We start from the raw sequence: 14,107 nt of genomic DNA, 5'->3' as shown, positions 1-14,107 counted from the left end.
TATAAAATGACCAAATGACTAATGCTATGAGACTATTGTTTTATCTTTCTGAGCCTTGCTGTCTTGCACTGTTATCTGTTCCTATTTCTGCAAAATTAAAATGTGAAAGCAAATGATTCTGTAAGGTTTCCACAAAAAATTCTAAAATGCAAAAATATACATATTCATCTAGTTTGAAAACATTGAATGATGAAAGGCAAACCAGACGGATGCAGTCATCAGTACTTCCACATTAAGATCTGAGTTGCCTGTGATGGTAACTATGAATATTAGGAGTTTCAAGATAAGGAAATCAACTTACTTCTGACTTCTGAACGATTTCTTCTGATCTAGCCTCATATACAAAAGGAAAGGACTTGTGTTTGCCTTCAAGCCGTGGTGAAGCCTGCCCCTTGTCTAACAGCTGTTTCCTCTGTGGCTCCTTCTGCATTAACCGTCGTTCCTTACTAAGGTGCCTCTGAAGCAAAGCTTGAAGTTCTGTTCTTTCTATTGAGCCTAGCAGGATCATAGACTCTGCAGGAAATGATAAAAAAGAGAAACAAAATAAAGGCAAATAATTTTGCAAGTTTAACATCACTGCATGTTTCTGTTGCAAAGAATGCACATCAGAAAAAAATGAAAAATCTGTATCTACATCACAAAGTTTTGTCATGAACCAAACAAATATATATATATATATATATATATATATATATATATATATATATATATATATAGTTTACTATTAAATAGTCGGCGTAGCATTGCACGCCTATGAACTATTTGAACTACAGATGTTCAAATAGTTCATATGTGTGCCAGCCATGTAATCGAATGAAATATTTGCGAATGGTCTGTGCATTCACAAATATAATGTTCGATTATGTACAGGGATCATGGTACAGTGCGGTAAGGGAAGTACATCCCTTTCCTCGCTGTAGTGTGATCTCAGAGTTAGAATATATAGTTAGGGAGGTGCAGGGGGGCTTGCCCCCCTGCATAAATGGTATGTTAGGTTTCCTAGTTAGGGAGTTACGGGAAGGGTGGGATTGCTGTTAAGTGCCAAAAATGTCATGTTTTAACATTAGGACCGTTAGGTGATGTGTACTTTCAGCAAAACACTTCACTCATAAGTACCTTTTTTTTTTCCACTTTCGAGATTTTAATAGTAAACATATACATATATATATATATATATATGTGTGTGTGTGTGTGTGTGTGTGTGTGTGTGTGTGTATAACTATGATGTGTAACACTGATATTTGATATAAAAAGTAATATGAGCAGGTATTACATTTTAGATGAAGTATAGTATAATAAGCAATCATTTGTATTATAAATGAACTTTATGCTTTATTTTATTGTTAGTCATGGTGATATTACCATAGTAATGTTATTTCACTCACCAGGGGTTTCAGTATGCTTCCTACTTATACCTGTTCTGATGGATATACCTGCTCTGCTGGACTAGACTGGCACCATTGATACATGTTTTGCTACACCCAGTCACTCAGAAGTGACTCTCGAACTATCTGTTTTACACTGACTGATATGCTTTTACATTTATTTTATGCAAATTCATATGATGCTAGTTTGTAGACTTTAAAGTGAATTGATGGAAACTAGAAAAAAAAAACTGGGGCAGAACACTGCCTCAGTGCATAGCAAGGAAAAGAGGACTTTTTAATTATCAAAACTGGTTTAATGTATGGAAAGGGAAAAAATGTTTTGGTTAAGTTTTCTTCCTTTACCTGCTGATTACCAAGCCTTCTCTCAATCAAAAATACTTTGCCCAAGGTGGACCATGACCCAAACAGCCACGAGGATGACTTGTACTCTCACCTGCATCCCAGCAAAGAGAGCTTTATTTTCCATTTTTATGGCTTATCCTGACCCTAGGGGTGACACCACCACTTGCAAAATCACAATGGTTGCTTATCTCCCCTAGTCCTTGCATGCATGTTCTCCCAAGTGTGCCTCCAGGGTCTATCAATGGCCTGGATGGCCATTCTCACATATTCTTAGCACAAGACTCTGCATTGTGGTGAGCTGTTGCTCTTCGTTTGAGGCCCTGTTATCAAAGTAATGTCAAGAACCACTGCTATCCCAGGATGAACATACCCATTCTTCCTGTCTGACCTATCAAGCAACCAAGCTGCTAGTTGAACTCAGGTCACTTGAGCTGTTGTTTGGGCATTACTTATCTAGTCCAGTGCGGAAGGGAAAATTACATTTTATTGATCAAAAATAAGTAACAGAAGAAATTAACAATTAGGAATGACTCAAAGCATAGGTTTTTAAACTGTGTCACTATTAGCATCTCTCAAACTACATAAAAGCCCTTGAGTTCCTCCTAAAGGTTGGAAAATACCTTTGACCTGTTCATACAAAAAATATATATAAGTACTGTACAGGTATAGGTAGATGATCCTCCCCTCAATACATGCACACATACATACCTTAAACAATAAACATTTGTCTTAGATTACTCTTGTTTTACTACTGATACATAATCAAATATTTCTACCCATTGGTTGCTGCTGTCCTTCCTCATGTAGTTAACTCTTAAGTCCACAAAAATCTCAGAATTGCTTGGGTCTTCCCTAAAGAAGGCTTGGGCCTGGCTACCCCAAGGTATGCTGGCCTCAGCATTCAAGTAATGATACCTTAAAAAGGTTTGTAAACCAGTAATGAAAGTGAAATGAAATGTGTCGTATATACTTTGAACACAGTAAGGAATCTCTTTGAAACAAAATATTTATTATGGAAAAAAACATATAATTCTATCAGTATGCTTAGAATGCAGTAGGAAGACATTTCAGCAATGTTTCAACCATTATTCACACCTTAGAGGACAGAAACTGTTGACATGAGAAAATTGTCACATGTTTGCTCCAGCAGGATTCAAATTCAAGAATCTGCAAAGTATACTGTGAGAAAAGCAAATGAAGTGTCTCTTTTGTTCTGTGAAATGAAATAAAAGTTTAAGATCAAATGTCAGTTCAGGCAGCTCAAACAATCTTTAAGGTTAGTTTGGATGTTGAGAACTGAAGAAATAAAACTACAAATCTAGAAGCTTTATTTATTTATTTAGTCAGTTATTGCATTTGTTATCCGGGAAAGTCCAACAGGGCAGAAGCCCCTTTTTAGCAGAGGCCCAGGTAGAAAAGCTCCAACAAGATGCAATGACTACATTAACAAGTGCAGATCAGTTATTCCAATAGAAACATTGAGAAGCATTATACATGATGTTCAGATGTATTTAGAATTACAATACAAATAATACAAAAGCATACATTGAACAGATAATGTATTCAGAAATAAAATCATAGCATTCTTCTACAACATCAGCAAGATGGTGCCACTGCTGTGGAACAGACTCCCCCGCCACATAAAACAAAGTTCATTCCTGTCCATATTCAAGCACAACTTAGGCCTATGGATGGGAAACAGAAAATGTATCCCAGACTGCATCGTGTACTACTAATGGATAAAGGCACCTCCAAAATTCTTTATCCCATGCATGGGTCCCCAAAAATTATCCACAGCATAATCCCAGTTATTCTAATTAGAGGTAATATATGTACGTATTGACCCTAGGATGGGTAAAGCCAATCTCTAACCAAATAGGACAGATTAATTTGAGCACAGAAAGGTAAAATGGCTAGGCTTAAAAATGGAGGGAAGTTAGCCCAGTACTTACCTATGAACCTAGAAGAAGGCATACTACGCTATTGAAATGACTATTCAGAAAAAAATGTAGGTTCTATTATGTAGGAAATGAAGTGCTGCAAAGTAGGCATAAGATGTTACTTAAGTTCAGTTTTGAAGGAATTTAGTTTTTTTCACTTTGTTTTGGTTTGAAAGAGAATTCCTCTTCCTAGTGACAGAGATAGAGTATATAGTACCACCTACTGTATTTTTATATTAGATTTCATAAGTAGCAGTTTGTCTTCATAGCAAAGATCTCCTTTAGTGGGTATATGAGTGACTTGGGCAATGTTCCGGCTTATTGAGTGGATTATCAGTGGTTGTGTGTAGGTTCATCTATAGGGGACCTCTAGCCAGTTAAGGTTGAGGTTTAACTTAGTTTAATTTCATAACTATCAGTCTTATGACTAAAGCAGAAAACCATATATAATTGTGTTAGGACTGCCACTGTAAAGATATCTCTGTAACTGATTTCCAAAGGCTAATATTATTACTGTATAATTTAGACTTAAACACTGTAGTTTCTCCATGCAACCATGGAGTTAGTGTATTTAATTAAATGGTGATGAAGAAGGTAGGCACCTTTATAGGAGGAGGGGTAAAAGGTTGATTGCAACCTGTTAAAGTATAGTTTAGGCGTCGTGTGGTTTGCTGTTTCAGGGAGTGGCACTGTCAATCATTTGCAAATGAGAAATTCGTTCTTGGCAATTAAGTGCTTCATTTTTCCTGCAGAAAGCCTTGTCATTAACTTCAATTGCTTGCCAATAAATCACTGAACATGGAAAAATGTACCCCAAATCTGTGATCTGGACCACTGAAAGTAACACTGTGGCATTGTGCTTGTATTATTGTCAAAAGAAAATTTTTTGAGAAATTGTATTTCTTAGAAAGGCATCTGGGACAGGTGTTAATGTATCCATTTCTAAATAAATACGAAAAAAATAACCACTGGGATTCAGTAATACCTACAATAAGTGTACACTAAGTATACACCATTTTGAGTGAACAGACAGCACCAGTATAAGTCACACCTTCTCCCTCCTAATTTTACTTTTCCTATGATTTGCTTCCAGCCTTAAATATTGAGAGGGGGTTATAAAGGTTACCACAAAGTGTAGACTGCATGTACACTTAATGTAATATTTCTGAGTGACTAGAAAGCAGAAAAAATGTGGTAGAGGCATTCTTGAATCCAGACAGTATACACAGTGTAGGCATTAATGAATATGGCCCTATGCCAGGCCATGTACTGCAAACAAAGACTAATAGAAAAATCCTTCCTGGCAAAGAGAGCAATGTAACTTTTTTATGGTTCAATTGATTAGTCACACTGTTTGTGTTAACTTAACAAAACAACGACTATGATCTCTCTGCTGTAATGTATTCAGCTGTAAAGGAAATATCAGCACTAATTTTCATGTAATAAAAAGCTCAGGAATTAAAAATCCTAAATGAAAACCATATAGAAGTTTAAATTTTATAACTACAGTCTTCATTTTTAATGCAATCTTGCCTCAGAAATGGCAATTCTTATTGTATTTTAAGATATTAATACAGCAAAAGCTACAGAAACATGTTTATTATCTTACTTACATGACAGAAGTGCACAGGTATTATATCCCCAAATATTCCTCTTTCACTTATTTTGTAAAAGGGAGTAATGCAATAAACCCCCTCAGTTGCACACTCTGTTTACTTTTCTGCATTATAGTACTCCCAGATTTTTGTAATATATATGGGTCTTTCATGTTCTAACACCTTTTTCTTCTCTAATTTCCTAGGTTTATAAGTACTAGATAATGATTCTGCAGATAGAAGACTAGGCACAATATTCAAAAGTCCCCAGCATCCTCAAAGAGGGCAACACCAGAAAGATTGGGGGACAATCTGAGGCTGCCTATCCCATTTTCTAGGTTTACCTTGAAGCTGGCAAGGGTGATACTTTGTGTGAAATGTAAGGGAAGTTTATTCAGAGATGGGGAATAGTTTGGAATACAGATCTGCGATGCCAATGTGCTTTATTCATCTGTTGAAGTCTAACTCCTTCGGTTGGGTGTTTGATGAAATTTTGTTCTGTAAAGGAAAGGGTGTCAAGGAGGGTCATGTGTTTCATGGCTTGAAAAGCTAGAAGAAGATTGCCATAGAGGAGTCTATAAGAGAATGAGCACATGGGCTGTCATTATGTCCAGATAACTGATGCTATTGAGGCTATGGATCTTTTTAAATAGGAACCTCTGAGGTCTCTCAAGCTGAATGATATGTTTCAACAGGTCTACTTTACATGGTCACCTTTTCACAAAATCAACTTTCATATGGCTGAGACCATATGATCGACTTTCGGAAAGCCAACCATGTAAAGTAAATACAACAAACACTTACCTTGAACTGTTACTCGCCCCCCACACCCTCCATAACTTAAATATACCAACTCTGAGATCTCACTACAGTGCAGAAGAGGGAAATTTTCCCATTCCACACTGTATGGAGATAACGGTTCCCCGTGGTTGGCTTTTCAAAAGTTGATCATATGGTCTCGGCCATATGAAAGTCGACTTTGTGAAATGTCGACCATGTGAAGGGGACCTGTTTCAACAGATACATTCCAAAGGAGTCATTAATATTTAATTATGGGGTCTGAAAAGAGATGAGTAAATGGGAACTGTGACTTCTTGGATCTAGAGGAGATACCTTTGAAAATTAATTGAGGTTGGTATAAAGATTTCTGAAGTACTATGGAGACATGATGGTTAAAGGATAAATAATTTTTGACAAGACAGCCAAGGTCTCTTACAGCAGAGTCTGAGTAGAGAGTATGTCACCTATATAGTACAATATGGAAATGTTTTGCTTACCAAAATAAACTATATTCCATTATTGTCCATTTAACATGAGAGTGCTGTCCTTGCAAAAACTGGTAGCATAGTCTAATCACTTCTTGAGTAATTGTAAGTCAGTGTAAGAATTAATAATAACATCCCCTTTACAGTTGCCTGCAATCTTAAATAACAGCAGGACAGACATGTTGACCCAGAGATCGAAAAATAAATGCTAAATAGGAGAGAGCCAAACCCTGAGTCTTGTAGTATACCACTAGTAGTTTTCCTGGTTTTAGTAGTATCAGATGCAGCTCTAACCTCATGAGTTCACTGAAACAACCAGTCAGCTATCCACTATCGATGATATATGGATTTTTATTCAGATTTACAAGTCTGTTAATAATAGCTGCATGGGAAATAGTGCCAAATTCTTTGGCCAGGTCTAGATATACTATAGATAGTGCATATCTGTGATGTATTGGTATTGTTTTAGTGGTCTTTTCTGAAGAAATTAATGAGGATCCAGGTTTACCAGGATTTTCAGTGATCAGATTAATGAGGTCTGAGGTAATACCTTGTGTAACCTTACACATGAGGCTAGTGAGGCTAATGGTCATATAGCTGTTACCAGGGTCCATTGTTAGGCCACCCTCGTGCAATGACATTACAGTGGTTGTTTACCAGGCTTCAGAAATGCAGCAGTTTCAGTTGCTGTTTTTCAGTTCTTCTCTTGTTTGCATCTATAAACATGACAGTTGTGACATGCAAAATGGAAACCACTTAAGTAGCAGTGCTTTTAGCTTGTTTTACTAAACTGTCTGTGCTTTAATAACAAGGTAGCTAGGCAATACCTCTTTTCAAAGGTCATCTCAGGAGTCAAATGAATAACATGGTGTTATCAGTACACAACATGCAATTTGTTTTAGTTCTGAAACAAAATATATTAATGGAGTCCAGGATTTACAGAATAAACAAGTCTAGGGTACATATATGCCATCTAAAGCTAGAGCCCAAAACAGTGAAGCAAATGACATGTGAAGAGATTTTATGTGGTCATATAAAAATACAAAATTACATAGTACTTATAATAAGAAAATGCAACTAATCATTAGATATCCGTGTCTTACACTTGTTTATTTGTGTGTGCTTGTGCATGTGACAAATGTAACCAAAACAACTTTAGTTTTATGCACACATTTGTACTTACATTTTAATTGGTACATGAACTCCATTTTGTTGAAGATAATGAAATGTGCACTATATCATATGCACTCTCTGATAATCAACATCTGGTTGCTATAAATATGCTTTTGTGATACTAGCTAATTAGTTCAAAAGAATGTTTTAGGTGCAGCACTTGATGTGTTATAGGAATTTAAATTGCATTCAGTTGCATCAGTTCATTATCAGGTAATTTGTCAAATTGTTAGGCAAATTAGCAGCACATTAATGACAGAAGATTGAATTCTGCAGCCATTATTCATTTACTTATTTGAGTTGACAGCATCATTCTATAACAAACTGTCTCTGTCTCACGTGTGCAGTCATGCGCATGTGTAAAACCAGCAATATTGCCTTATGTTTAATAGCTTGTAACTTCAAAATTTATAGGGGAAAGCCTGATGAATATGCCAAAAAGATGAATTCATAGTTGGTGAAACTGCAGTGCTAATCCACATTTAAAAGAAACAAAGAAAAAAAAATGACATAGTGTTGAGGATGCACTTCAGTTTTTCTGGTATCACAAAGATTTGACAAGGCTACCTATATATTAGGGCCATCATTAAAATGCAAGATAAAATTCATAGCACAAGAACAAGAGGCATAACAATTAATGATTATTGAGCTTACTTATTTCTTTTTTATTGATTTAAATCTGTTAGCTGAGAAAAATCACTGATTCATCAGGAGCTAGACAGCTCAGGAAATACAAAATGAAGGTATCAAAATAGAACAGAACACATTACAAAAATGTGTAAAATAAAACAATAACACTATGTAGGAAAACTCAGCAAACCAACAGAAGTGTTAAAATTAGAAGAGCAGCTATTACATTGGTTACCAGTTCTGCATAGCTGTCATGATGTACAACATACAAACCAATTGTTTCAAACTGAAAATGTGGCGTGAGACGAAACAGACGGAGCAGTGAAAAACTAATTCGTTGGTCTGTATTTGCAACCATTTATCATGACTATTTACAATTGGTAAACATAAACAGGGTTTAAGGTTACTCCTAACCATGGTCGTGCACTTAAAACCAAACAGCAGCAAAGAAACATAATGGCACCATACTTCTCAACCTCTGCAAGAAATCTGGACAAAGCCTAAAATAATGGGGAGAGAAAGGCCCAAAAAATAGGGATGGATTTTAAATATTGCTCTTATAAACTTAGAAAGTTTTCTGAAGGATGTCAGTCTGAAACTCAAATGTATGCCATTATTTAATGATTACAATCTTTATTTTTTTTTGCCACAAAAAAAAAAAAAAAATTATAAGGAGCAGACCAAAAATATGAGGCAAAAATCTGGACTTCCTGTGAAAATCTGGACAGTTAAGAGCTATGAACGGCAGTGTGGAGGAAACATATAGTAATATTTTAACCAGGTGTTCCTTACCTGTCTGGGACATTTGTTAAAATGTTATACATTTTGAGTATAAATATATAAGTCATCTATTTACACTCATGCAACTTTCCTGGAAGTTAACAGTTTCTCTTCAGAGGAATTTGAGACAGAAGTCTACATTTTACTTCTTGGGGAAGAGGTTTCTGTTCCTAATTAAGCTGGTCAACTTAAAAATAAATTGGTATGGAGATTGTTCTACTATGTTGCACTTTGGCTGATTTGTTGCTATTTATTTTTTATGTTTATGGTACCATTGCATAGAAATATTAGACTTTTTTTTTTTTTTTGTAAAAAATATACCACTTGGTTGTATATACTTTAAAAATAATAATGTACAAGTCCGTTATTCAACCCACAGACTCTGGAAATGATCCCAAAGGAAACAAGGAAGAAGCACTGTACTGCTCTGATTTAAAATGTTTTAAACACTTACTAAACTTGTTTATAGGTTCATAGAATGATACTTTTGTAAGAAGTCAATAACACTATTAAGAGCGTAACCAAATAAGCCCATTGAATTAATGTATAATTCAACAGTAGTTACAGATACACAATAACCTGGGGAGAATTTATGACTGCTCATCCAGTCATTGAGACTAACTGTGAAGCAGCCAGAGTCCTGCTTTTCTCTGCTTTGTTTGATCTTCTTCTTCTTTCGGCTTTTCCTGGTTAGGGGTCGCCACAGCAGATCACCTGTCTGCTAATGACTGGTAGTGGAGTTTTACAGTGTCGAGTTGCCAGCCCAGCGCTCAACCTTCCACAGGAAGCGCATGCACTCACACCTAGGGCCAATTTAGAGTGTCCAATCCACCTACTGCATGTCTTTGGGATGTGGGAAGAAACCGGAGCACACGGAGGAAACCCACACGACCACAGGGAGGACATGCAGACTCCGCACAGAAGGCACTCCAACCGAGGATCGAACCGGAGAACCTCTTGCTGTGAGGTGACAATGCTAACCACTGCACCACCGTGGCCGGACTTTGCTTGATATGCAGAGGAAACTTGTCCCACAGGCATGGAATGCATTGGTTTTGGTACTGATCCTGCATCTCACAGTCTTATTTATTTGATGCTATAGGTTGAGATTCTTGTTGTGGGCATATAAGGAAGCACTGGCTCTGCAGAGGTGCAACAGGCTGAATAGGCCTGGACCTTTCATGGTCCGAAACAAGACAAAGGTCATTGCAAAATAGCCAGTACAAGACAGACTACAAGGTGGAGGTGCCAGTTTGGGGAACTAAGGGACTTGAAACCAGTTAGTTAAAACTTTCTGAAGTCTCTCAAGCTGAGCAATATATAAGCATATTGCTGAAAGGAACATCATTATATTAAATACTGATCTCATTGAGAGATGAGAACAGAGGAACTATTGAGATGATTTTGAAAATTAGTTGGGCTGTTCAGAAGTATTTCTGAACTATCATGGAGATGTCAAATTATAATAAGATGTCAACACAGGTGCCCAAGTCCCAGATGACAGTATCAATTTAGAGAGGTGTTTTGCTTAATATAACCACATACATTTGTCAGCATTTAACTTAGGACCATTGTTAGTACACTAAGAAATGACATAATTAAGCCCTTGCTGAAGTAACTGCCTGTCAGGACAGCTGAAAACTGCACCCGGTTATTAGATATCAGAAAAATAGATTCTGGACAAGAAGCCCCGCTCCCATTTCTAGCACTCATCATCTATTTTTGGGGAAAAAAAATTGCAACCTGTCCACAGCAACATTGCCTATGCAACAGTCTTTATTTGGCTGCATGTACTGTCCAACATACCTTTGTCCTTGTGTTTGGCCAGATGTCTTATGTGTGCAGGTTAAAAGTTATGTACCTGTCTGTCTGTATGTATGTATACATAGTAGTACTCATCTTATACATTCCATCCTTTACCCCCTTAACTGTCTCTGGCCTTCCTCCCTCAGATTCTGACAAATATGGATGTACAATTTCTTACAGTTTCTCCTGCCAGTCTGGTTGATATGGGCATCCTGAGACTGTGCAGCAACTGTCTCATGTACACGGTCAACCCTCTACTACTACTACTGCCTAGGAATACAATTTGTGAGAGATGCTTTTACATTAGGAACCTAGGGTCTATGCTCTCTCCCTGACAAGCCAATATATCTGGCACTGAGAAGGTTATCAACACAAACAACACAACTCAAACACCACCCACACCTACACAACACACACCCACATATGTGGAAGACCTCAACAAAACCATACCCAAACAAAAGAGACCTCTAAGGCAAAAACACACACAAACTCCATAGCCCACCGCACCAGACACCATACATAGTCTATTCACCCATGTCTCACAGCCACTAAGGCTAACCATAAACCCAACATTTTTTATTAGTCATCGGAAACTCCATGACACACAGATGTTCCCCTCACCAGGCTGGATAAGGAGTAAGTCACAGCTAGTTGTTTGTCATGTGCCAGAATCCACCATATCACACATGCACTCAAGTCTCTCAACAACAGATACTGTTGACTCTATCATAGTCCATGTTGGTGTGAATGGCTTGAGACGTACCTTCCTGGATTATATGAAGAGAAACATGTTTGAGCTCACTGAATATGTGTTCCAGGCAAGTATGTCCCTAGCCTTAAGCAGCATTCTACCATCATCCAAAATGATGCCTCAGTACAAACAGAAAATTATTGACTTTAATAATTGGCTTAGTTTCTGGTGTCATTCTAAGGGGATCCAGTACCTGACAGTCTGGGAAGACATGATCAACAGACCATGATGCTTTGCCAGAAGTGGCCTGTGCGTCTGTCTTCTTTGGGCTTCAGAATTCTGGCAAAGGCTCTTGCCTCCCCCATAGTGCCTTTTTAGCCAATGCCATAAGGTCTAAACTACCAACATGAAAATTTAATCAAAATGCAAATTAAAGGTCATGCTGCTAAACTCTAGGAGTCTAAACATGAAACTGTACTCATTCTTAAACTTGGAAGATGCTGACATTTGTGCAGTCACAGAAACATGGTTCAAAGCTGCAGAGAGCACCACAGCTATACCAGGTTACTCATCCTATCATACATTTAGACCTCAAACTGTGGTCAAGAATGCAAAAGGAGGTGGAGTTTCAATATATATATTAAAGGCATACACACCTCCAGGCTGGTCAGACAGTAAGACTCATATGAGACACTCCAGGTGCAGTTAACCATTGTCAAGACCCTTATTCAAATCAAAGCTAGCTATAGGCCCCCAACTTTGACTCAGGATGCTCACTCCACCTATCTGTACCTCTTTGAATCTATCAAGATTCAACCCTTTACCCTGATCCTGGGTGACTTCAACTATCCAACCATAGACTGGAAGAACTGCTCATGCCAAAGCACAAATGTCCGGAGATTCCTTGATTTTGTCAATGCAAATGCCTTGGGCCAGCTGGTTGACACCTCCACAAGAGGTGATAATATCCTGGACTTGGTATTAACCAACATGAGTAACCACTACAGCATCCCTACAGTGTCATCCTCCCTGGTACGATCTGACCACAAAGAGGTCATTTCAATGTCACCAGCTCACAAGACCTCCTCCTACAGCTAGGGTCAACCAAAAAACTTCTCCAAAGCTGATTACAACCTCCTGAGGGAAAGTATAAACAGCTTCACAGCCCTCTCCCCCTTTGTAGGTATTGGCACAAATGTCCAAACCTACACAAAAGTACCATATGAGTATTTATATAGCTGTATGGAATCAGGAATACCCAAAAGGACAAAATTGTCCTCCTCTAGAAAGAGTAAACCTGTCTGGTGGACATCTGCAGTAAATAAACTCTATAATAAAAGGAAAAAATGCTGTCCAGGGCCAAGAAGGACCAGATGCCTAACTGGAAGTAATCTCTCCTTAGTCTGAACAAGCAAATAAGAGCACTAGTGAAATCATCCAAAGCAAACTTCGAGTCAAAACTGGCCACATCTACTAAAAACGATCATAAGGCTTTCTTCACATATGTCCGCAATCTCAGAGGAAGCCCTCAGATTTGCTCAGAACTGATGGTGAAGGATACCACATACACAAAAGCCGTAGATATAACCAACCTGCTGGCAGACAGGTTCAGTGAAAACTTCACCCTTTTGTCCCCCATCAATAAATCAGGACCTCGCCAGCAACTGCCCGTCTCCCCTTATCTCTAGGGAGCAAGTCATCACTTCCCTCTCAAGGCAAAAAATACAGCCTCCATGGGAGCTGATAACATCCCAGGCTGCATCCTACATGAACTCAGGCAGGAACTTGCAGCACCATTAGGCACCCTATTCAACCAAAGCCTGAGTACCTGCTTCTTCCCAGCCAAGTGGAGGACAGCCGCTGTCATCCCTTTACACAAAGGTGGAGTGTTCACCAATCCAGGAAATTATAGACCCACCAGCCTAACTAGCCTGATCTGTAAGGCCATGGGATGGATTATCATGGATCTCATTAACAAGGACATTGGCAACCTCCAAACACCCAATCCCACACAGTTTGGTTTCATCAAGGGGAGTCAGGTCATGCATGTTAAATTTGGTTGACTTCTCTGAGGCAGTCACCAAAGCCATGGACAAGGGGAAGATGGCCAATGCCGCTTACTTTGACCTAGCCAAAGCTTTCAACACTATTCCCCACTCAGGTATAATAGATAAATTCTCTCAACTAGGCATCAGTCTGTATGTTACCAGATGGGTAGCAAACTGGTTCACTGATGTAACCCCCCTAGTCAAAACAGGGAAAGCCACCTCAAGCAGTAGACCCGTAACAAGCAGTGTACCCCAGGAATCGGTCTTGCGGACTTATTTGTTTGAGATATACTTTTCTGAGGTGCAGGCCAAAACCAGTGGGCTATGGCTGACCAAGTTTGCAGAAGACTGCAAGCTGGGTGCGGTCACCAATTCCCCAGTTGATGTGGACATCCTCCAAGAGGGTCTCACCCAAACAAATGACAGGTGCCAGAAACATGGCCTCAAGC

At 38.4% G+C, this 14,107-nt stretch overlaps 1 protein-coding gene across 1 annotated transcript in view; it reads right to left on the bottom strand.

Moving 5' to 3' along the window:
• The window catches only part of CLCN1 (chloride voltage-gated channel 1), a 2,440,475-nt gene that overhangs the window by 430,955 nt on the left and 1,995,413 nt on the right, over positions 1 to 14,107 (bottom strand). Inside the window, exon 17 of the mRNA XM_044079868.1 lies at positions 302 to 513. Coding sequence (XP_043935803.1) covers positions 302 to 513 — 212 coding nt within the window. The remainder of the gene's footprint in view (positions 1 to 301; positions 514 to 14,107) is intronic.

The sequence above is a fragment of the Protopterus annectens genome, chromosome 8.part0 (assembly GCF_019279795.1).
Source record: "Protopterus annectens isolate FY-2018-M chromosome 8.part0, PAN1.0, whole genome shotgun sequence".
In the NCBI taxonomy this organism is placed as follows: Eukaryota; Metazoa; Chordata; order Ceratodontiformes; family Protopteridae; genus Protopterus; species Protopterus annectens.
Note: the sequence above shows the minus strand (reverse complement) of the source record. Positions and strands in the feature narration are given on the sequence as shown.